General features: G+C 37.8%; 1 protein-coding gene across 2 annotated transcripts in view; it reads right to left on the bottom strand.

The window, feature by feature from the left end:
- The window catches only part of LOC110828888 (uncharacterized), a 40,245-nt gene that overhangs the window by 8,320 nt on the left and 6,281 nt on the right, over nt 1–25,644 (bottom strand). For both annotated transcript variants that reach the window (XM_022062031.2, XM_022062040.2), the window contains exon 2: nt 8,040–8,118. In XM_022062031.2, coding sequence (XP_021917723.1) covers nt 8,040–8,118 — 79 coding nt within the window. The remainder of the gene's footprint in view (nt 1–8,039; nt 8,119–25,644) is intronic.

Here is a 25,644-nt window from a genome sequence, read left to right as displayed (position 1 = left end):
AAACTTTGGTTTGATTAAACTAAGTCATAGACTAAGTATTTGGGAAGAGTAGAAATTGATTTAAGAAATTAGTGTTTATCCATTGTCTGTTCTAGAATTCGCAGTCCATGCGAAACGCCTATAATTATTGTGTTTCAGTGGATGATATAAGAAATAAGTTTTCTACAATATCAGTTCCAACAGCGTAATTTTTTAACAAATAAATTTACTTATATTAGAAGAGTTTATTTTAAGAAACACTCAGGCGAAAACGGAAACATTCGCCAGTGATATCGTATGATTTCTTCCTGCAGTGAAGGTTGGTTTTCAGTCACGTCCACCATCTAGTTTCATCTCATTATTTTTTTACTTCCCGGATCCTGACCATAAACGTAAACATCTTAAGCATAATATTTAACATGGGATTTCTATCTTTAGAATGGGTCCAGTACTTCGGCAAGAAGGAACAAACACTTCCAGATTTGTCAATCTTTTTTTCCTGCGAAGGTAAGAGAAGTCGAAGAGTTACTATTACCAAATTAGAAGGAGTTACTGAATTACGTATTCTTGTCATCATTTGACATTTTGCAGTCAGTGCACGAAAATTAAAACCCCTGTTTAGTAACGTCACCTTGTATTAACATTTGCATACTATTAATTGCGTCCAGGCACAGTATTTATTTTTGGTTCTCCACTACAAATTTTAACAGTATTTTCCTTCATAGCTCAATTTAGTGGCCGTTTGTCGACAACCTTTTCTGATAGCAACAGTTGGTAATCTGCAAACAAGACGATGGTTAAGGTTTCTCAGATTTAATTTTTTTTAAAGTGTTCTGTCTGACGACAGGTCCATATGAACAGGATCCTTCCATCCTTTTCTCGGACTGGGACCTGTTCATATACGTTCTTGGCAGATGATCCAGAAGTGGTTTGCCATTGCCTTCTTCTGTGGATGGAGTAATTGTTGGGATGCCACGGAGAAACCGGGGAAGCCCCCGGAGGAAAACTCCGTGTTGCCTAGACCACGGCCATGCCCAACACAAGTTATAAATTCGGGCACCGCCGGGAATCGAACCCGAGACCCCAGGATTACAAGGCCAGCTTTCTAACCGCTGGATCACCGTGGCTGGTATTTCATTTTATGGATCCTTTATTAATGAATATGCGTTATAAATATAATAAGAAACTTTGTATGTGTGTATTATTCATTATTATAATCGTGGCCATAATAACCCTGTTGTGGAATTTTGGAGGAGTTTGCATGACTGACCGACAAACCAATGCTTCCAACGTCTGGCAAATAATTGCCATAACCTACAGTTCTTTTTCAATGCGTGTAGTTTCTTGCGATTATTATTGCCATAGTGGAAGTGTGCTAGTGTTTCTAGAGGCAAAAATGGAAATAAATACGCATCAGTCCGGTTCTCAGTTATTATTTTTAAATAAAAGGGCAGTTTCCGCGGGTTCTACTAGTGACTTTTTGTTTCTGTATCTCGCGTATTTCATTGAACCTATAGTTCTAAACGAAAAGCAACTTTCCCGTTGTTCGTATATTATAATATAATATTTATAACAAAAATCATTCAAATTGTATTATGTCATATGAAATCTTCATTGGTAAATTCTTATAGGCAGAACTGTATAAAAATTACAGTGCATTTTCGGACGTTCCGTTCTGAAGGTCATTGTTCCTACCCTGTGATAGTATGACAAATTACGCAGTCAAAGTTCTTCCAACCAATTGCTCATCTCTGATCATCAACTATTACACGCAAAAAAGTTACATTTTATTATCATACTACGTTTCGAGTTCGTGAAACTTAGAAGAAGACGTGTGTGACTTATCCGTTTGATTTATAATTAAACAAGTTTCAAAATTATATAAAGTATTTAACACGAAGTAACTTTAGTGCAAATAGTTTTTGTTTGTAGGTTATTATCGTTTCTGAAGTGCTTATTTATAAATAAACTGAAGTGTTATAAAGTTGTGCGTATACTCATGGAAGTTTCCAGACGCTTGGTGAAACCTAATGCAGGCAGTGACGTTGTAAATGAAAGGTACAGAATATTTTTAATTTTAGTATCATCTACTACAAATAACAGACTCATTATTGACCAGACTTCACAAATTTAATATCCTCGGAGAAAAAGTGGGCTAACCCACACTTTACTAAAACTGAGAAAACAGAGATAGAGCTGTACATGGTTTATCTCATTTTTGCAAGATTCTGAAAGACACCATTTTAATGGTTACAAACCATATGTATCTGTAACAGCCTCTTTCTAGAAGTGAGGAGTGAAAGTAAGATTGCAGTGTTTTCATTTTACCAATTTTGTGGGTTAGGTCATTGTTACTGCAAATTTGTCAGTTACAGCATGAGGTTAGTTAATTCGTCTTGTGTTATGGCACCCCATGGTAGAATTACAAATAGTGGCAAGAGGATTACCTACGCTGAATTATATAAATCTACTCTCTCAGATATTTCAGGCCTACAGAAAATAGATAAAAATACCGAATGATTTTAATCAAAATAGTGTTTTAGGTGGGCATACTCTTGATTTTATTCAATGCTGTATGCCTTCCCTCATTTTTCTGAGTTTTTGGGAAGATTTACTTTGATTATACCCACTAGATGGCTAAGAGGATAACCGTGTAAAGTAAACAAACATAACGTAAGATGGGGCAAGGCAATAAAAGTCATTTTTATAACAACGTATATAACCTTTGTTTGAAATAAGCATAGTCTTTTTGGCTGAAACATTTAGTGTTTTGCCTCATTTCTCAACTGACTGTTCAGATTGGCCACGGCTGTATGTTCGCGCCTCTCCTAAAGCGTCATGCTAATTATCATATCGTGTCTCATTCGAGGTTACATGTCAGCAACAGTTGAACCAACGTACAAAATTAACTGAATGCAAACATACGGAGTCGCTTATGTAGCCGTTTGCATGCAGTTCATAGGTCAATAGTCTTTTCTGAACGAATCCGTAGCCTATTACGATCACCTGCGTTTCGACGCGTGGGACAATTACTCCGCCCGGCCTCGTTCTGCGTTCTTGTGACGTTTACCTCTTATGCAAGAGGGCCATTAGCACAGCTACTTCCACCCCAGCACGGCGATCTATATATGCGCAGACTGTTTGTTGGTGGCTGGTTCTTGTTAAAGAAAATAAAAACGACCTTGTGTCGCTGCTGAAACGGAAAGTGAAGTTGCGAACTACATGTTCACACTTTAGCAACCGGAAATGACGTCATATAATACGTTTACAGATAGTTACAAGGTGCTGTTTATACTTACTCCAGGGGTGTAGAAAATCAGTGTCATGGGGACAAAATTAACTGGGTGGAGACGAATATGTTGAATTTTGGAATCATACAAAGCCTGAGAAACATCTTTTCCCCGATTTTTTTTTGAGACGGGTGTTTTGTATAAAATGGTTTGAATTTCTCACACTTTAGTGTACATACCTCTGTTGGCCTCCCTCCCACCCTCCTTCCACGTAATAAAAGGCTCTTCGTAAATAATAATTTCGCGAAACACGGAATTATTGTAGTTGTTGTGAAGCTCAAAAGTACGGCAAGCTCAGGGGCAAAGGCCCGGGGAGGGGGAAAGAACCCCACGGAGACAAGACCTGGGGTGCAACCCCCATGAATTCGCTTAGCCCCTTAGGGAAGCTATAGGGTGGTCTAGTTCCTAAGGGATGACTGAGGAACGCGACAGACACACACATAGACGGATTCCCAAGGTCAAAAAAAGAAGAACTGGTAAAACGGCTTAAGCATTGAAAATGGCAATAAATGCAAATCAATGACGAGCAAGAAGTCGAATAGTCGAACCAAGGACAGAAATATTATCATTTGTCCTTTTGAATAATATTTATTGTAGGGAATATTCAACACTAATCGTTCCATCGTTTTATGGATCGATAAATTTGTTACTGCCAGATGTGAGCCCGCTTGTGAAGCCAGGCAATGAAACAATTCCGTTCTGTTGCAGTCTTGTTTTGCTGTCTGCATAAATTAGAGTCACTGATTGTGGCGAAGAAGAGAACTTCAAATGCAATATCACTTTTTGCGCCACCAACCTTGTCAGTTACGTCCTATTTTATTTCTGGAGGGCAGATGTGCAGTCGAACTGCGTTCTTTTCACAAAATGCATGAAATGGTCGTATAAAGGGCAGACCCATAACAATGCTCGTTTCACACTGAAATTTAAATTTGTCAGGATCAAAATTTGTTGTACGACGTGCAGATTTTCATTACAGCCCGCGAAATATTTGTCTGCATGCGCATTATTTAGCGAAATAAAAGGTAAATAATATGAACTAATGCCATGTATTATCTCTACTGTTCAGTAGCGTAAGTTTCAGTCTTGTACACACAAAGTGCGTTGGCAAACAATATTGCCAATCTTTCCCCCTCCCCACGGCCATATTGGTCGACCTGATAGGTAGGCTCATTCAAGATCAGTATGTCAGAATCTGACAGACGACCCTGCAAAATCATATACAGAATGCCCCCAAAATACGTATAAACATTATAAAATGGAATACACTGATCTTGTGTGTATATATCATTTGGGGAATGTTCTGCACAAATGGATGCTCGCGAAAGGGCGACATACTACAGTCTGTGTGACCGTTTCTCGTTCGAGACACCGATTATTCAATCTACGACAGGAGGGAGATAAAACAGATTGGGTCACGATGGATTTATTTATAGCGAGAAGCCATTCCAGATTAAATTTCACACGTGCATTTATTTCAAAGGATTGCAGAGTTCTAATGCCGAAATAGTTTTAGCTGATTGCCTGACGGTTTGAATTAGTTCCCTCTACGATGATTTATAAACTAGTACAGTGCTGAGTATAAACAATGCGACACATGGGCTTCGTGTGCTACTGCGATGCGAAGTCAGAAGTTTAATTAAATCTCTGTACATTCCTCGTATATGCGAGCTAAATATCATAAATTCACTTTGTTGTCATTTATTTTTCTTCTGTGAATCTCATTTGACTGCTCATATTCTGTGTCCTGTTTGCTGTTCACATCGCAACAAAAAGAACTTTCAGATTTTCAAATCAATGTCCAGGGATATAAATACACTGACGCAGACAAAGGAACGGCGCTCGGCGGGAGTATTGTAATGAGATGACTGGTTTGTTACATGGCGCACTGATTTACCTCTAGGATAAATGCAACGAGCTAATGATTCAGCAATAATGCAAACATCCTGATGACAGATGTCCTCTTTCGGAGTTCTTTAACGACAATGTGTACTCCATGTAGGCTCTGTTCTGTCTGTAGTAGCGAATGAAAAGTTACATGATTTACAAAGGATGGCGACATTGAAAGGATATTTTTAGTTCGCAGACAGTTCAATTACACAGGATGTTTAGTATCGATGATTATGTATAATGAAATGAATGTGAATGAGGTGGAAGAGTCCATGACCTGCTTTACGGAACTTTGTTGGAATTCGAATGGAATGGCTGGGTAAAATTACGACAGATCTTAGGATAAATTTCATGTTCTCAAGAGGACATAACTGAAAGTGGACACACAGACGATGTAACGAATCTTGTATTCAATGAAGCCAAGTGGCTAGAAGCTTACAACTTTAATTCATTCAGTCCCTGCCAGACCCTGTGATTTGTTTTCGAAATGTCTTATTCCATAGGTCCAGTTCATCAGCCCTTCCGAAACCCTCAGTTGTGAGATTTCTCAGCCTAACAACACTTTAAGTTTATTTCTGAAGCATGTGTTAACACGATTCCTCAGCTCGTATATGCAAATTAGTTTCTTTGAACCACACGCGGGGTTTAGGTCAACACACGACAGGAGGGGCAGGCTGTTACTGGGAAGAGTTGTCCATTAGAACCTTCGTGCGTCATTGTGACGTCTTACCCATACCGGTTATGATATATTTCTATTATGGAGAGAGCTCCACGTCATGGTTATTGTGCATAGGGTGTTAACGAACTACAGGCACAATCCTTTAAACCCTCGCGTTCATTCTTTGTCCATTTCCTATTTAATGTAATAGCCACGTTACTCCTTGGCTATTACATCAATGGACAGTGCTGTATTCCTGAGACACCTTGTCACTTGTATGTGTTCTTTGTATTGAGCGGATAACATGACTAAAACTAAATAAATAAATAAGGTGTGTTTACCCCTGTCTTCTGTAGGAAACCATCATGTGGATTTGGATGAAATCTGGTTTCGATAATCAAGCACCAAGGTTTACGACAGCGATAATAGTTTATACAAATAACATTAATTTCGAATGAAAGACGAAACTTTTGATTGTTCTTACTGTCGTTGTTATCGGACGTCAATGTCGAGTGGTTAGTATTTCTCCTTCGTATTCGGGAGGTCATGGGTTCAAATCTTGGCCCGTAGACCGGATATCCTTAATTAGATTTTTCGTAGTGGGCCATTTGTTTAATGAAATGCATACTCGTTGACGGGACTGTTAAAGGCGAAATACTTTTTTTAAAAAAACATAGACACCAGATGTAGGCAATTTTTGCACTGAATGACAAGTATAAGAAATCGGCAGAATGCGATACAAAGATGCACGCACTTGATGGCTTCCGAAACAGCTGATGTCGGCCAGATGAACGCTGTGCCACTGGTGACCACTGTAGCCTCCATGATGTAATTTCTTGCAGTCGATAATAACAACGCGGTGGGCGCACGGATATCTGTGGTAGGAGCTGCTTTAGCGTCAATTAATATATAATCATAAAATTATGTATAATAATGATATTTGTTATACTAAAATGTCGACTGCGTATTTACAGTTGATAAATTAATGCTTTCGCTGCGATTCGATTATAATATCATCTGCGAATTAGTGTCTCGTTCCAGCCAAGGAGACGAGAAGTGACATTTGGATTCCAGTTTATGCCCTGAGGCTGAGAACAGCATGGTTATCGAAACGTCGGCGGTTTCTTCACCAGCTCAACCGACGCGGCTGACAACCCGAAAGTCATCATATTACTAAAAACGTCGTGAAAACTTTAAATTTGGGCACTGTAAGTTACCTAAATGGGCCCGACATTTTGCTCTGATATTGCAAGTGGTTTAGTTACAGAACCAAGACAGGCTGTTATTATAATTAATATTTTATTTTATTAACTTCTGAAGGTATCATGTCAATATTTACATGTGTTTTATTTAACGTGTCCCATATCATACTGATTAAGTTTACGTATTAAAGTTGATAACAGGGATTAATTAAATTCAGTTCATATTTATCTTTCGCGTATAATCCTATCATTGAGTGGTGATAATATAAACGATAATTCAATTATAGTATTTAAGTTCCTTTATAGCGTTTTTCAGCACCTCAGAGTCTGTGACAGAAAAAAACTGATAAATGAATACAGCATACATAAAGTTTCCCAAAAGTTTTTATTGTTTTTTAAATAAAATGGCCAAAAATCCACAAATTTGTAGCAATAGAGCGCCTTGCTGAATGGCCTTGTCTAAATTCACACTGAATGTGAAAAGTCATATGTTGACATATTTTTAACTCATCAGCAAATTATAGCTCAAAGGTCGTTAATAAAATTATCAAACAAGACGGCCCAAGTTAGAACCTTGGTGTACTCCAGATAACACATAATTGGCTTGGGAAGACTTTTCTAAGACGCGAGCGAAGGAAGATATTGTTCAGAACTATTAAGGTTATCCAATAAAATATTATACGGGACTTCAAAAAAGGTCCGTCTAACATCAAAATAACATAGAGTCTGTGTGTTCCTCCGAAACTTTGACTCCTGAAGATGACAGTAGTATGATCCTCCGAAACGCTGCTATCCACTTACAAGTCCTCAAGCGTCACAGCACAGAATAAGAACGTCAACATCTTCAGCACCACAAGAAACTTATAGTTCGTTTTACTCACTTATTGTTTGAAAAATATCGAATTAAATCTCATATAAAATACATACAAATCTGCTGAGAATAATTTAAGTAGCAATCAGATTTCCAGAACCGCTTCGCACTTGTTCCACACTTCGTGTCGGCCTCGATCTGTGGATACGCACCTGCATTTCGAAGGTTTTCTTATGTCGTGGGTTGACATGTTTGTGTCGGTTGGCGCTAGGAATCCTCCCTGCTCAGTCCCTGTGGAAGGAAGATAAGTCTTATTAAGCACAACTGATCTTTTAACGGGCCCTCACACTAGAGAATTAGACCTATTATTGTTAATAATTGGTAAAGAATTTTCATGAGTGGGAAAAGGCTCGTACAAAATTTTAATCGTAAAACTGAAAGAGAGTATATGATGAAAAATATTAAAATGAGCTCTAAAGAAACGAGATTTGAAAGCATTGTCTTGATTCATTTACCTCAAGACAGGGAAAAAAATATGGACTCCTGTGGACGATAATGAATCTTCGTACTCCATATGATTTCTTGACCTTATGAGCGGCTATTAGCTTTTCAATATGGTGTATGATCTAAAACTTTCACGACGAACCGAATTAATAAAATCCTCTTGGGATGATAGCCAGAGAGGATTTTATTAATTCTCGAGATAAGAGTATGTCACGACTTTCGCTCTGAAGCGGCTTAAGTAATTTTTTCTCAAACAAATGCCTGGGTAACCCCTTAAATTAGGCCATGGCCGCTTTGTTTCACACACTTTCTAATTTATTATTCATTAATCATCTTATTATTGAACGCTTTTTATTCTAAGCTACCGACAGCTTCGTTAAATAAACGAATTAATTAATACAACGTCTGGTTGGAAAACAAAATGTCCATCCAAATGTTTCCGTTCTGCTCCGCTTTGCTTTGCTATTATATTTTCCGGAAGGTTGCAGTGGATTTCAGAGGGATCGTATTTAAATAGATTTTAATTCGCGGGTTCAGAAACGTAACGTTAAAGGAAATGAGGACCGAGAAATTATCAGTTGTAGAAAGCATGCGGGCCAAAGTCAATGTTTTTGTATTTCAAGTTAGTTCTCTTGGTGTGTGATGTGTGACCGTTCACATGGCGCATTGCTAATGGCTTTATTGAACGAACGGGAAGCGAACTGCGAACGTCTCCTGGCGACAATAGTTATTTTGCATTGGATACAAATCCCTGGTTGGAAAACTATTCAGGCAATTTTTTCATTGTTGTTTGGTCTATTGTTTGTCTCCATGTGAACTTAATTTAGGACGCTTATTTGAATTTTAGTACTCCCCAAACAAGAAACAGGTTAATCTTTCCGACTGACGTTAATGATTCAACACGGAATGGTAATGGACATAACAATTTAAAAATGCTATTTGTGTTTCTACGTAGCTAATTTAATTCTACTAAGGAAACGTCGTTTGAAATCAAAGGAACGCAACACATTATTACTGGCTTCATGCCAACTATAACTGATTTGAGAGTCGGCCCTAATCCACTCTAAAAATAACAGAACAACCCCGGATTAAATAATGCAGTCGGAAAAATAAAGTTTAAAATGTTGTTATGGGCCTGATAAATGATGTTTTATTTGCCCAAATTTAGTCAGTAACATAGTTTATTTATATCGTAGAACAACTTACGAGCACAACCTTCCTAATTAAGAAAATTAGTCTGCAATTGATTATATTAATTAAATAATTGAGAAAATAATCACGCTGATTATGTAGCCAAGAGTAAATGGCAACTTATGAAGGAAGAATTCCAAATATTTATGAACAAATTCGAATTCGACGGTAAACAATAGCTACAAATCACATATACAGGTAGCCTATTGAAATAACAGGCTACACGAAAAGACTGTTCGTCCATCGTTAGCTACCAGATACCCGCAGGCTTGCTTCATTGTTCTATTACTACGTGGCTAAACTGGTTGTTGCATGTTAATATTTGAAAATGCGTTGCTAAGGTAACCCACCAACAAATATGCCCTCAGATACATGTGGTTTAATAGGGTAAATTCAGCTACTATGAGCGCTTTCTCATAAATTCAATTTTTCCCGTCTCTAGGGCGACGTTAGCTCTAAAATGAGTGGTCGCTTATCTCCGTAAGTCCTTCGCAATTTCACTTTACCGAAAATGCTTACTCAACTGTAATTTATTTATATGATATGTACGTCAGTAAATTTCATGCACGACAGTTTTGTTTGAACAAGGCATTTGTGCGAAATAATGCCACCTTAAGGTTTGATACTGCCTCGAATCTAAGAATTCAGATAATCAGAATTATCTGGTACGTTTAGAACGGTCCTTTTGCAACATGAAACAGTTAATTGAAACCACGAAGCAGAGAATTTTTACTTTTATTGGAAAGTGCATTTGGGTGATATTTGGAGGGGAGGGCAATAAGCCATCTGGAGTAGCTAATGTTGCCAACATATTAGAAAACAGAAACATGAGGAAACACACAACGAAAAACTGTGTACTGTAATTAAAGTCATGTCAGTTACATTTTGAAGCTTATTAAAGACAGAAAAGTTTCTCTAACTTACCTACATGTTAAAGTATTCCACAGCCATCAGGAGTTTACAAATATTGATCAATACGAACAGGTATCAGAGTGTGAGATTTCAGGTTCTCACGGCGCTGAAAATATCGATGTTTTTCTGGATTACCACGCTGTGCAAACCAGGGTTGTGGAGTCGGAGTCGAAGCAACTTTAGGTGGAGTCGGAGTCGGTAAAAATGTACCGACTCCGACCTCGATATGAAATCTTAAGAACAATTTCTCTACCGTGTGAGCCGTCGGCGGCCTCACGCTTATTGAGCCCCATGGTGTGGGAATAATGCTTTGTAACTTTGGCTCCGGTGCCTTAAGAATACGAAGGGTCTACAAATCAACCGATTTCTGCAATAATATTTAAATATAGGTTATAAGTATAAGTGAGGAAGTTAGGAGGAGACTAAATTCCGGAAATGCTTGCTACTTCTCAGTCCAAAATATTTTGTCTTCCCGTCTGATTTCTAAGAACCTGAAAATTAAAGTATACAAAACAATAATCTTGCCTGTTGTTTTGTATGGGTGCGAAACATGGTCTCTCACTCAGAGGGAGGAACACAGATTGCAGGTGTTTGAGAATCGGGTGTTGAGGAGGATATTTGGGCCTAAGAGGGAAGACGATGGGGCGTGGAGAAAACTGCACAATGACGAGCTTAAAAATCTGTACTGCTCCCCCAGTATTGTGAGGGTGATTAAGTCGAGAAGAGTGAGATGGGCGGGACATGTAGCGCGCATGGATGGGACAAGAGGTGTGCACCGGGTACTGGTTGGGAAACCTGAAGGGAAGAGACCGCTGGGGAGACCTAGACGTAGATGGGAGGATAATCTCAGGCGGGATCTATGGGAGATAGGAGTTGAAGGAGACTGGAGTTTGTTGGCCCAGGACAGGGTCCGGTGGAGGGCTTTGGTTAATTCGGTGATGAACCTTCGGGTTCGGTAAGCCATCTAGTTAGTTAGTTAGTTAGTTATAAGTCTAAAATGTAGGATGATGATTCACGTGGGGATGATGAAATCTCTTATGGTGCCATTTGTCATTTTAGTAGGTTTACCCTTATTTATACATATTGAGCTTTTATGAAGGAGTCGGGATCGGAGTCGGCGTCGAACCCGGAGTCGGAGATTTTACTACCGACTCCATAGCCCTCGTGCAAACTCGTAGGTGGAAACCAGCGTTTTGAAGAAAGAAATATAATCTTTATATTCAGCCTTGAAGATTGAGGGAGCATGTTCCAGCGTGACGTAGATATCCACCTACGAGCCCACATAGCGTGACAACTCAGAACAACAATACCGACTGGCTCCAGGTTATGATGGGATCGGGGGTTCGGTCACTTCTTACGATGCCTGACATGTCACGAGCAGATCTTATAACGTCAGCAGGATTTTGGCACGTGCGTTACTGATATGGACGAGTTTGCTCATTAGTTTGCTGACGTGACTCCGACGTCTTATTACAGGAAATTGAGAACACTACCTTCCGTTAAGTTACACGATGTCATGTGCTGTGTACCAACTTCAAAATACTGGCCTGGGAAATAAAAAATAGCTAGCGGTAAATTTTTCTCTTTTGGATGGCAACTTTTTCGCGTCTAATGTCTTTACTATTTTCAGTGCCTTTCGAAAGAAAATAATTTCCAAAAATTACTCTTGTTTTAATGTGTAACTTCGGCTTTCGGGTGTAAACTGCATCGAATGTTGAGAATTGCCCGACGTTTCGACAGACATTGTAATTGGATAAGTCAGAGCCTATGTTACAATCTATTTCAGTCACGAAAACCAACAGACAGCTGTCCATATGAAACAGGATTCAAACCACTGGGTCAATTTTTATAAAATCTGGGAAACTAAATTTTGTAGGGACGCGTTCATTTTTATTCAGTTTTCGTTATTTAAACGGTCAGTTTCAATAACGAATCGCTGGTTGGTCTGCCTTGTTCACGACGTAAAAGCCGGTATCTGGTAAAAAAGCTAACATTAATGAGATTTTTTCATCGCTTCAGTTGGCTGTCGCTGTGAGGCGTTTGGCTTTTCATTTCACTTTCCAGGACTTCGGTTGGTTGTCATTACGAAAACTCTTGTTTAATACCGCACGTTTCAAGAATGCAGATTCGTTTCAATAGCCGCTAAAAACGGAAAACTACGCAGGCATCTGCTTTATAGTTCAGCTTTCCCCCCCTTTCATGACGTTTTGTTCCCTGTACGGAATTTTAATATCTACCAGAGTTGATGATTGATTTCTGTCTGCGTAGATATGCAGTCATTGAAGCCATCCATGTATTGTCTGTGACTGATATTTATAAGCTAAGACACTCCACAGAACATCGCCGTAATCAGTATTCCAACACGAATCACATGAAAGTCACTTATCACCCCGATGATGGAGGCAGGAAACATCTCCGAAACGTCGGTAAACTTTTACTATACTACACGAAGCAAACAACCCAGAATATAGCCGTGAGAACCTGATATCTCACCCAGCCACTCTCAAAATGAATTTTTATTTCAACTTTAGGAAGATAGAATTTTAGTTAACTTTTGACAACCAGTTGTGCTTCTCTGTTACTCGAAGAAAGACTAAATAAAATGTTGTGATAGATGCAATGTGTTAAGAATAATGAATGTTAGAGGATGATTCCGTTAATTATTGAGCAGGAGTAATTATTGTCCTGATCAGTTCTACCCATCTGACTCTTCTAATCAGAAGCACCATTGAGTCCGATCTGTACGTGCCTCTTGCTTGGGTCCTCGTCTGTCACGCTCTGTAAACTCCCCAGGGGAAACAAACCAATAATCTTTAGCCAAGGGCTCTTCGTTTCCGATCGAGAAAGCTAAGATTCATTGGACTCTCTTACGAAATACTTCGTTCAACGTTCATTTTGCCGGAAGATTTATCCTCTTTATGAAATAACAGAATATGAAATACTTTAAAAGGTAATCCACAGTCTGTGTTTTAATCAACAGAGAATTTATTTCATTTTCAGTGAGTCATCGTGTATTTTTTTTAGTACTAGTAGGTCATTTATGAAATGTGCTTTATGAAGGGCCTAAAATATAGTGTGAACTCAGCAAGTTTAGAACCATTGTTTACAGTTGTTATAATTGTTCAGTGTTTAATATAACGTCATTTAATTATATTACTTAAAGAAATTCTCAGTTAGAGAGTCTTCGTGTGATCAAGAAATTCTCCCTTTTTATGAAACCAGAAGGTAAAGAGTCGCTTTCATAAAGGATTTCAAGTGAGCCAGTTGAGTATAATTCACATAATCGCATCGTATTTCTCAAAGATCGATTTTAATATTATCCACCTAGGTCTCGAAAATTAATTTTTAATATTCGGTTTTCCAGCCACAAAGTTCTGAACAATTTTTATTTCTCAAATATTCTTCGCATCTCACCTCTTCTGGTAATTCCACAGACAGAGATGACTAAAGAGTTTTTATATTATGACTTTCCTGTGTATTTGTATGCGTGCGCTTGTTTTTAAAATATTAAAAATATACCCCTCTTTTAATATCACCGTTAGATCAATCACATTCTATATCTTCGATTAACTTATATATTTCCGATGATATTATTATAGACAAAAATGTAAGTGAAGGTAATTCAATATTATCTTGCTTTGTACTGTTAAAACTGAGCATGTGTTGGGCAAATATTTGTGAGGGATTTATAATAAATTCGTTTAAATATACTGGAACGAACCTAACGCTTTCTGAACATATCGGATTATAGTAAATGCTGAACACTGATTCTCTTGTAATTTAATGGAATAATTCTGATTACTGTCATATACGTATGAATACATTTATGAATACCATAATGCAATCCACATTCTGTTAAAATATCATTGTTCAACATTATACGTGTAAAAAATTCTTGCATTAATTTTATAAAATCCTGCTGACATGATATTGAAATATAATCTGCTCAATACAGGTTCTCTGTTTACTAGGCGAAGGATCACGTGGTTCGTAATCATACAGGGTTTTTTTTATTTCACATTTGAAAGAAAAACACATTTAACAAGAATAATTATACCATGCTCATGGATGGATCGATGTCGAATACAAATGCTGGATAAACTATTCTGTTATAGGAAATATGTGCGATTGATGTCCAGTTGTATTTTAAACGAAGTTTCTGGGCTCTTTTGTGATGGAACTGCATGCGTGTACACTCTTAACTGACTAACGGACGTTTTAATGGCGAGTTGTACATCCAGAAACAATGACATAATTTCAAAGAAACATGGGTCCGCAAATCGTTAGTTTTTTAAGTTAGGGCCCTTCTTACGTGTTGTAATTTGCCACAAAAAGCTTCTGGTAATGATAACTAGTGGCTTTACACACATTACACGGCTGTACGTCAAATTGCCTTCCGCATGATGGTATTGACAGAACTTTTCTTTGTGTTTCATGGTTCTGTTTACTGTGTGACAGACCACACTTCATGGTCGTGTAAGGCCAAACTTTTAACATGTTTCTCTCTTGAGAGACGTTTAACCACAAGCACCACGTGTTTCCAAGATGGATATTCTGGCAACACGTTTATTATCCAGCACATTGCCATAGGTATTTTATGGGTAAGAAACAGATGTTGATATTTTGCGAGACATTTAACGCCTCGTTCACATGTTTCATGGAACCGTGGATGATGGAACTGCTATGTTGCATTAGTTTATGTCTGGAACAATCCTTGCTAAAACAGACTTGCTAGTGATTCATATTGTAAACACACGTAAAATGTTTCTCTTAACATTGTTTCGAGATAATTTACAAAGACCGAAACACATTCCCGTTCTGTTATATATACTTTGGTATTTATGATTTATTTTCTATATGGGACGACTATACACGATTCAGTGCAGTGAAAGGAATGCAAATATGGCGGGCCGAACGAGTGCCGCAGGTAAGTGCACTGGAGTAGAAGAATTCTCCAAAATCAATTATGTGATATGAACCAGTCGGTCATTGGCAAAACTACATGAGTCCACAAAACTCACTTTCTTGAAAACCTGAAAACACTAGCAAACACGATAGTTATTTTTCGCTTGATTTATTTTTTGCCCAACAAAAATTGACTGACAAGTCTCCCTATTGAGTTTTCGGAGCGAAACGTCGTATTGGCCTGAGAAAAACCATGTTACTCACCTACAAATCTTGCCGAGGTAGTCTTCCTATATGCCTTCATGGCGCACTATTTAAGCATACGAAGAGCTTTGTAAAGTTCGTTTATTATCGCGATTATTGAGAAAGAAAAGATTTGTAATTGGACGTGGAACTTAAATACACTGATCTTCCGTGTGTATCTTCTGCCCGGGCAGTTCTATTCTTGTCATCATTTCTTGTCATTTACAGTTGATACAGAGTCTTCAAACAATCTTCCAACCTATTATCAAATTCTGTGCTCTGAGTTCTGTAGAATAATCCGTATCAGTCATAAACTTCCTGTTTGCTATTGCTGTGGTGTCATAAATCAATTTCTTGTCGCATTGACTTGTTTATATACGAAAAACAAGTCAGTGTTACAGGGGTAAGTGAATGTCATGTCGGAATTGAATTTGTTTTGCATATGGAGGATCATTTTAACGCAGTTATCTTACTAAACAACTTGTTATCGTAAAGTCTGATGTGCGTGTTAAAGCAATTATGTAAAGTTATCGTTCATACTACAAGTGAAATGTTCGCAGTTTTACTGCAAGGAAATTAGACAATTACGTACATTTCTTATCAATATTTCTTGCCCGAAAGGTTATCACAGGCCTGATAATTCGGTACGTATCATTCACTATCGTATTAAAAATTATTGTCCCTGAACCCAAGAACATTTGTATTTACAGTAATTCGATTCAAAGATATTCATCAGGATTTTACCCATTCCTTCTCTATAAATATAATTAGCAACTGGGCCCTTGCACTTTAGATTTATTGAATTCTGAAATTAATTCCCTTGTACAGCGGTAAAGTGCAAAAAGTGATAAAATATTCCCTCGGTATTTTCATTATATTACATGTACATTCTTAAGATTAAAAGCTGTTACTTGTATGTAAGAGATGTACTGAGTACAAACATATCAAGAAGATAAGAATTTAATAAAGACGCACATTTGAAACATGTTTGTTGATGCCATACTTATTTAACTATTGTCGAATGTTTATAGACGCATTTCGATTCAAAACACGTTTACCCACCGTTTTCCTGTTCTTTCATGCTGAATCTATAATTCTCATGTCCCAGTATTTTATGAATTACCGATAATGTAAGGGTGGAGGGGGTGGGTGTTGGGGGCCCCTTTCATTTATTGCTTCAACCCCCTACCCAGTTACATTAGAGTTTTGCTATGGAGAAACACCAGATAGCATAACTCGTTGCTTTGAAGAAAGTTTATTTACGAGGTCAGAGATCTCTATCATTTCGTGGATTTGTTCTTGAGCCACTGTCTTACCGCAGGTAAATTTGCTGCAAGATGTCTCCTACCTTCGTTGATCGTTACCAACACACGCGTCTGAGAATTTCCAACCCCGTTCTTTGAAATTTTATATTCCTGATTGGTCTGTGTAGGCCATTCGTTTATTGAAGATACTCATTTAAGGGGAAAAACAAGTTTTGGAAAATTATTTGTTGTCGGCACAGAGTAATAAATTCTGTCATTAACAAAGCAAATCATGAAGTCATGAAAAGTCGTTAAGTTATTAGTTATTTCATATTTGTATTTAAATATAGGCACAATTATCAATAAATGTTTCAAACAAAAAATGATAATGAGATTTTTATTATTAATATTATTTTACAAACGAGATAGTGACGACGGTGAATAATGATATTATTTTTTATTTCTGAATTTGCTGAACCACATTTGTTATTTTTGTGGGTTGAGGGTATCTGAAATCTTTATTTACATGAAGAGATCTCAGACGAAAATGCTATGGGATCCAGTGTTTTTGGAAAGACATGCTAGGTATATTGGAATATCAATAGTACATGTAAGCCCCATCTTCTTTAGTGATGATAGTCTCTAATAGACGCGACAGGCAAGCGACGTTCTGCTGTCCGTCACGGGCAAAGTTACATACCGCACTTTTCTGTGTTTAAGATTATGTCTCTCATGTTGGCTGAGGGTAGCGATCCAGTTTTTGTCGATTTGGCCGATATACTGTGGGCGTCAAAGAATGATGAACGAGCCATTTTGCGAAGAAAAATTACTGTCGTTTGCAGACAGTTCAGAAAAGTCAGTCACGGGGAATTTAATTAATTTGATTAATTTCCCAGCGCCATTCTGACTTATTCTCTTATATGTATGTTGTCAGTACAAGATTTCAAAAGTTTAGAAGCCTTGTACTGACCTTTCAATTACTGTTGTTGAAGTAATGGATTTGTAGGCGCTTCAGTGCTAACATTAAGACTTTTTCTCTCCGTGTATCCGATTTCTGTCTGATAATACAGTTTAACCATTGATATTAATGTAGCCAGCATCTGTTCACTTTGTTCTCGGTGTTTGTCTCACGATTTATTTTAAATTTTCATGCCGTGTTCTGCACCCGCTCATAAATGTATTATTTCTTCCAATCTTTCGAGGAAATGTACTATTTAAAAAAATTGTTTTGCTTCGTAATTTTCGTGGCATTTCTATTTATACTTAATGCAGTTCAATACTTAAAGTGATAAATTACGGACGGGACGAAAAGTGTCCGTTTCTCGGCTGGGATCGCTTTTCGTCTGTACAACCGTCTCAGTGTATTGAATTCAGTGTTTATTTTACTCGTAAGTCTGTCTTATATTTGCAGTGCGTTTTTTACTCTCCTTCTAATTCTTGATTATTTTGTAACATGCATTCTTCCTTCTACGCCAATCATTTCCCTTTATAATATACTTAACACTCAACAAATAACAAGATTCGTTTAAACATTTTCCACATATCCATTAAGGTCGCTTTATCCATTAACGTGACCGAGAGTAAACACGAAGTATTACGTCATTCTGACGTTGACGATGAATAAAGAAAATAATTTCTTTGCCGCACGTGGCTCTCCTTATTTTCATATTCAGTGTCTTGTCCTTAATTACGAGGTTAATCATATAAAATCGCAACCCTCCGTGATAATAAATGCCTCGTAAGCAATCAGCCAATCACCATAGCTTTGTCCTGCCCGACTGTATCGCCTGATAGAAAAACCCTGGCCCTCAGAAATTGAAAATGACGCTAATGGCTGCTGTGTGTCCCGTTGGCCAACTCCAGTCGTCGAGTAACGAAAGACAATTAACGACATATAAATCCAAGGTTCGTGGCTTATATTACGCAAAAATTAGGAGGGAGGTTCTAATTCTGGTTCGGACAGAGACATCTTTGAGAGCATTGATACATATATACCGTATGGCTGCATCAGTTACTTGTAACATGACGTGTATCATTTGATTTGCACGTTTCAATTAGAAGTCAGGCAATAGTTTGAGATGTATCAGTGAATCATCATAATATGATGATTAAATTAAGAAGAAATATAGAATATATATAGAAAACATTGAAGAAACAATAAATGCATATAATATTTTGGTTCATATCATGGGAAAACGCGGCAGGAGATACCACAGTGTCAGTGGAAGGATGCTATAGAAATAATTTTTCTTACAAACTGGCTTAAGATGACTGAAAATAAGGGTCCGGCGTTGAGATCAATGGAAACGGTGGATCACTTTTTCTGGTGGTTACAATCGCTTCAGGTTCTGCCCTGAAGATGGAATTTTTTTTTTAAAGTTGGCATTCACCCACAAGATTACACGGCGTCCCAGTACACAAGACCACAACCCACGTTTCAACTGCAGTAAGGACTTCCAACCTGAATCGATATTAATGAACTCATGTTGAAATACGTCGAAACTTGAAGTAGTTCGAGAAACGATTCGGGCATTCTTTCATTCCATTTAATCCATTAATTTTGTGGGATAACTGTGTTTGGAGGTGCAAGACGGTACTGCAGAAACGTCAAGTGCAGGACACATTCTACTGTTGTATTGCGTAAACAAGCGTGGTCCACCTGGCTCGAAGTAGGTCATTGATTGCACAAACTCTGTGACCAGAAAAGAGTAGAGGTTTCTGTGATCGAAGCTATTGCAAACCCAATGCATGATGCAAGATTTTAGTATCACGCTTCCCTGAACCCGAAGAATGTATTAATGTTTTAAATCGCATGTTACTTCAGTATGATCAGATCGATTGTCTGCAAAATGCATAGCCGCTTTCGGCCACTGTATGGTTTGTTAATGACTCCACCAAGTGATAGCGGCCACTGGCAATCGAAGTACAAATTTTCGCCTGTCCTCCATCTGAGTCAGTCCCGTTACGTTTGGTACTTTGCATAATATGTAGAAAGCTAGTTGCTTCTGCTTGTAAATGAAGGCTTATAATGTCTGTTTAAGTCGCAAGCTGTCGAAGCTCATTTTGATTAATCTTTAGGTATGGACTAAAAATAAAACTGCCAGGTAAAGATAACAAATGTAGAGAATCCTAGTAGATTCGTCAGTATTAACGGATTTGTTCAGTTTTATTTATATCAGAGCTCATCTGGCAGCAGATAGAACTCTGAAATATATTTTTTTTAATTTTCTTTTCTCACGTACTGCTTCGAATACTTTAACATACAATGGAACCATAAAGTAGCAAAATAATCGACATGGCATTCGCATTAGCCTGTGTTGTTGCTTGTAAGGCTTCTGCAAAGTTCTAACAGATTTTCTGCTTCGCGCTCCACTCATTTTCTGTTGTCTGAAGTCTAAAATTATTCATGAATTTGTGAGGATTATGAATCATCATGGATTGGGGGAGTCGTGATCCATTTTGGGGATTTACGTCTGAGATTAATAAAAAATCTTAGTCTACCTAAGAAATTAAGTGCACAGGACCGGCTATCCTGATTATAGCTCGCCTCTAACCTTCCAGGAAAATGTGAGAATAGTATACTAAAATAAGCCACGACCATTTCTTCCCACGTCCTTATCGAGTCATCCTTCACAGTTATACAACTTCGGCAGTCGATCGAGCCAACATCCAATCGGCGGTTTGTTCACTTACATGTTGACCGTGTTAGCCCGGTTAACACTGAAAACCGAAGAAAAAATGTATTGATTTGCGTAAACTTTGTTGTACTCGTGTGCTCAAAGTTTGGTTAAAACTTTTGAAAAGTTACACTCCGCCGCTAGAAACAATGTTTCCAGATTGCAGTTAAACACAAATGGTTAATGAGGTATGTTTACATCCAATTATTAATTAAAGTTCATATGTTGTGTAATAATAATTAACTAAATTCCAATATATCGAAGATTTTGGAGAATGTGTCACCGCCCGCGTTAACTTCCCGAGCCATTGTTTGACAACATGTTGGACACACTTTAACAGCGTGTTCTTGCATTAAAAAAATGTCATTTTTGGATACCGTGGTTCAATTATGGCCCGATTTTCACAGGAAATTCAACAGAATGGAAGGTCCAAACTTACAGCAATTAACACTTTGTTCTAGAAGTTTGTAAATACGGATTTTATAACCTAAAAAAATCAGGACGTTGTTGGAAGAGAGAGAGAGAGAGATCAGCGAACAACACCGCGCGTGTTAACGGAAAATACACTAAAATGCTAAAAACTTTACTTGATTACATGCTAAATTAATTAATTCGTACAGACAAAGTCCAATTTTTGAGTGTACGTCTGGAGGTTTCTGGGATAAAATATTTGCACTCCAGACGAGCATGACTGGGTTAGTAAGTCATTTCTCATCCTTTACTGTACCTTCCAGCCGTGCACTGTGTTGTCCCAGAGGAAATTAAGGGAATTTATATTGAAGTAGTGAGACAGGATTTATTTGTGTGTGCCTACACGTGGGTGTTTCCCATCCAGACAGGCACACAACGAGACACAATCATCTGGAAGGCAATTTCAAGCACAAAAATGCTAATACGACATTCATTCTTTCTCTTTGGAATCGTTGTGGGTCATAGGAAATTAAAATGCCTTGGTCAGGTTGAATTCTCTTCCAGTGGCACAACGTCCATACAAAATTTAATAAAAATCTGTTAAGCCGTTGTGTTATTGTAAGACATAACGCAGTTTACGAATATACGAACGATTTATCGGTAGAAAGACGCTACTGTTCGAGAGACAGACAAATATTGCATGCCCATAAACGTCCTTCGATTGCGATAAAGCGAAAAATTGAAAATGCATTGCTCAGTAAGTATGTGACATGGATTTGTGACTTATGGCTTGGGCCATAGTTACACGGGATAGATTTATGTATTGTTCTCTTCAGGAATCAAATTTATTACGCGGAAAATATCTGGGACTCTTCCGTCATGAGCAGGGTTTTGCACGCGTCACTGTTTCTTTTCCGTCGTAATCTTTTCTTTCTGCAGGACAGTCGTAAAAGTCAGGCTGTAAAAACAGAGTTATTGTAAAGCTTCTGGCGTTGTTTTCCAAACTGACCACTAAACCAAATCGGCACGCTCGTAACTTCCACACATTCGTTTTATACAGTGAGTGTCTTTACCAGGCCGTTTACGCACTTTTAGACTTGCCCTTGCAGATTATCTGCGCCGCGTCTCCACATTATATTACAACTTTATTTAAGCTCTAATTTTTTTAGCATTACGAGTTACGGTGATTTATTATGGATAATGAATAGAAAGTTAGGGAGACATTTCCCTAGAGAAAAATTAAGAAGTTTTAAGTGAGAGGTCAAATATTTCATGAGGTCTGTACCTTTAAATATTTCACGTTATTTCATAACATCGTCAACACAATTTCCATACCATACATATTACAACAAGCGACAGAACTTTGTTTCATTTCTTCCTGCAGTGAAAAGACACCCTTCAGATGGCTGCGATAGTACAAAATATGATTTTATCCGTTCTGCTGTCTGGAAGTGAAATGATTTCTGAGTCCTGTTAAGTTAGAAGCTTTAAAAGTGCCTGTTACATGTCACGACTTTGACACAGGCCAATATTTGTAGACGATATCATCACTACAGCGAAACCAGGGAACGAAAAACACTATACTGCAACGAAACTTCAATTTATTCACCGTGTACTACGCATTAAGCTTCTATTTGATAAAACGTCTGCGGCAATGAGAGGCTGGTGACGGCGTTTATAAATGAAAAAAATGTAGGGAAAGTTAGCTGCAGTTCCTCGGTTGATCACTAAGGGTGCATGATGATGTGTAGAAATGTATTTAAAGGACTTTGTCCGTCTTCAGACAAAACGGGAAAGGGCAGAAGCCCTAGGTCTTGCGCTTCCAGGCTGATCTGGCCTCAGACCTAAAGTTATAGTCAGTGTCTTCTTTTTACCTGAAGAAGGAAGAAGATCCGACTTCCGAAACGAAATACGAAGTGTTAGGAAGTGGATTGTTTATATACGATTAGGCGAAGAACCAATCAGGAACATCAATACTCCTAAATGTGAAGGTATTATGATCCTGCGTTCCTCCGAAACGTCGTCTGCTGGTAAAGCATACGTGGCATCATAACCCAGATGTTCACCTCCGCGAGGACTTCTCATATTGCATACACTTATTCACCTCTAATTTATATACTCATCTCATAATCATCCTACAAGTTATGTTACAAAATTTACGCATCCTGTATTATATATATATATATATATATATATATATATATATATATATATATATATATTCCACTTTCTAGAGACTTCTTCTTACTGCTGTTCCAATCTAGACAATATTTCAGTCAATTATCAGCAAGTTTTACTGTATGACAAATATACGAGATCTTACGTAAACAAAATCCCAAATCTGAACAAGAAACGTTCTTAAGCTGTTTGTTAATGATAATATGACTTTCAGTGGTTTTCTGTTAGCTTTGTCCATCCCTGCTTTATTTCAGTCATCTAACAAGAAAGCTAATTCAGCACAGAGAAATTTACGTCTTGTTTAAAGGCGAAAAAGCCTGCGTTAATAGATGCTGACGTTAAGTAAACTACTGTTATGAAGGAATTACTAGCCGGTCTTAATAGCTTTCAAGACATCAATTTAGAATGACTCTGTGTTGATTGCCATCTAGTCATCTCAGAGTTTCAGAAGTTTCTGATAATTTTTGGGGTTTTGAAGGAACATATTCTGCTTCGGCCTGTAATTGAACCGTTTTTTGCGAAGAATGGAACGAGTTTTATGTCGGCAAATTTGTTTGGTAATCGTTTCCTTTAATCACGTTTTAAAATCGTTGGTTCACGATTATATCATGCACAAATCCATTTCTGTATTAATTATGTTATTGCCTTGTAATTTGTTGTTGTCTTGTTTTTATGTTTTTCTTGTTATTCCTTGCTTCTTAATGAGACTACATCCTACGTTCATTCAAAACAAATTATTTAATAATTAGAGTGTGTAATCAAAAACCAATTAACTCGTAACTGTAAACACTTTGATCTTTGAAGCAAACGCGTTGTTTTTGCTTTAAGATTTTAAGAACTGTTATTTAATACATAAAGCCACTAAGAATAAAGTCCAGTAAGTTTGTCTGGAGTCGTACTGCATTTCAGAAAGTGTAATGACCAAAGCGATTTGTAGAATTCTCTCTCAGGACATGGAAATAGTTAGCGGATGGCTGTGTATTTCGGGATTTCATCTTCTTTTCACATATCTCTCATCTTTATCTGCTTTTCCTTTTACCTATAGACTTTCTTATCAGTCACTTTTACGCACAGTTCACAGGTTTATTCTTTTTGAACTACATGTTTCACCCCAATGTGGCCATCATCAGGATTAGTATACATTCAAGGTCACTGCACTCGGACAATGACTTATTCATTCTCCCGATGTACTTTCAGTTGTAGATTCCTTGTGGCATTCTCAGATTCGGTGTGAGACATAGAGCTCATCTGGACTCGCCAAGCCGTGCTGACAAACTTCCCAATTTAAGTAATTTTAAAATATATTAACTACTACTAAGCGATAGTTTTATCAGTGATAGAAACTGCATCTCGAGAACGAATAATTGTCCCAGTGCAGTGACTTCGAACGTATACTAAACCTGATGATGGCCACATTAGGGGTGAAACATGTAGTTCCAAAAAAAATAAACCTGTGAGCTGTGTGTAGAATTGACTGACAAGAATCAGCATCACACACCGGGATGCTACACTACAAATTATATACTTAAATTTTTAGGAGACGACCAAGAACTGATATTCCACGTCCCTTTTCGGTCGCCTTTGGCAAACTTTTAACTATTCACAATTCAAATTCTTGATTATCCTGAAACACTATTGCGCAGAAAGTTTTTGATTCTTAAATTGTAAGCAGGTAGTCGTCCATCATGGAGAAACTAGGTCACTCAGCTACCAGGAATTTCACTTCTTTTATCTAACACAGAGGTCCATTACAGTGTTCATAAAATTTGCAAATGGTCCCGTCGTATCCTGAACCAGACTAACCCAGCCGACATCCTCGCACACCCATTTTTGAGTTTGTCCCATGTACGTCTCCCAAGTGGTCTCTTACCTTAGGTTTTCTGACAAAAATTTTGTATGCATTTTTTATGTCTCTCACCCGTGTTGCTTGCTCTACTCGTGTAATCTTCCTTGATTTGGCGAGATTAATATCTGATGAAAAACAAAAATTATCAAGTTCCTCGTTTTCGCTACGTAGTTTTCTCAACCCTGCTGCTTCTGTCTCCTACTTAGGTCCAAATGTTTCCGTCAGCACCCTGTTTACAAACACCGTTAATACACGACCGCTTATAAAGCGAGAAACCATTGTAACGCACATACAAAACAGAAAACACTATAATTACAGCGTATTCTAATATTTAACATTCTAGGAAGGAAACAGGAAGATGTGTAATCCTGACCGAATGGGATGAAGCTTTCGCCGAATTTAATTGGATCTTCACTTACTAAAATAGAACTACTTCTAGTCCGAAACCAGCCAAGTGCCAGGTTAGCGATGCAGCGCCTAACATAGGACAGAGGACGTGGTGATGTGTTATTTTACCAGGAAAATCTCACGTAATTTCGATCTATCGATAGGAAGATTGGTGTACCCCAGCTTACATTCGATGTGGTGGCGAAGAGAAAAGTTTTGCTTCTGCCCAGAATCGAACCCTAGTCACCGAGCTCGAAAATTATTGAAGTACAAGTGTAAACTCTGTTCCATTTGTGTCTTCGTCAAACAACACTTGAGA

This window comes from Zootermopsis nevadensis, unplaced genomic scaffold (genome assembly GCF_977971745.1).
Source record: "Zootermopsis nevadensis isolate Lab colony 2312 unplaced genomic scaffold, Znev_1.0 Znev_ptg000007l, whole genome shotgun sequence".
NCBI lineage: Eukaryota > Metazoa > Arthropoda > Insecta > Blattodea > Termopsidae > Zootermopsis > Zootermopsis nevadensis.
This window is presented reverse-complemented; position numbering and strand designations above follow the sequence as displayed.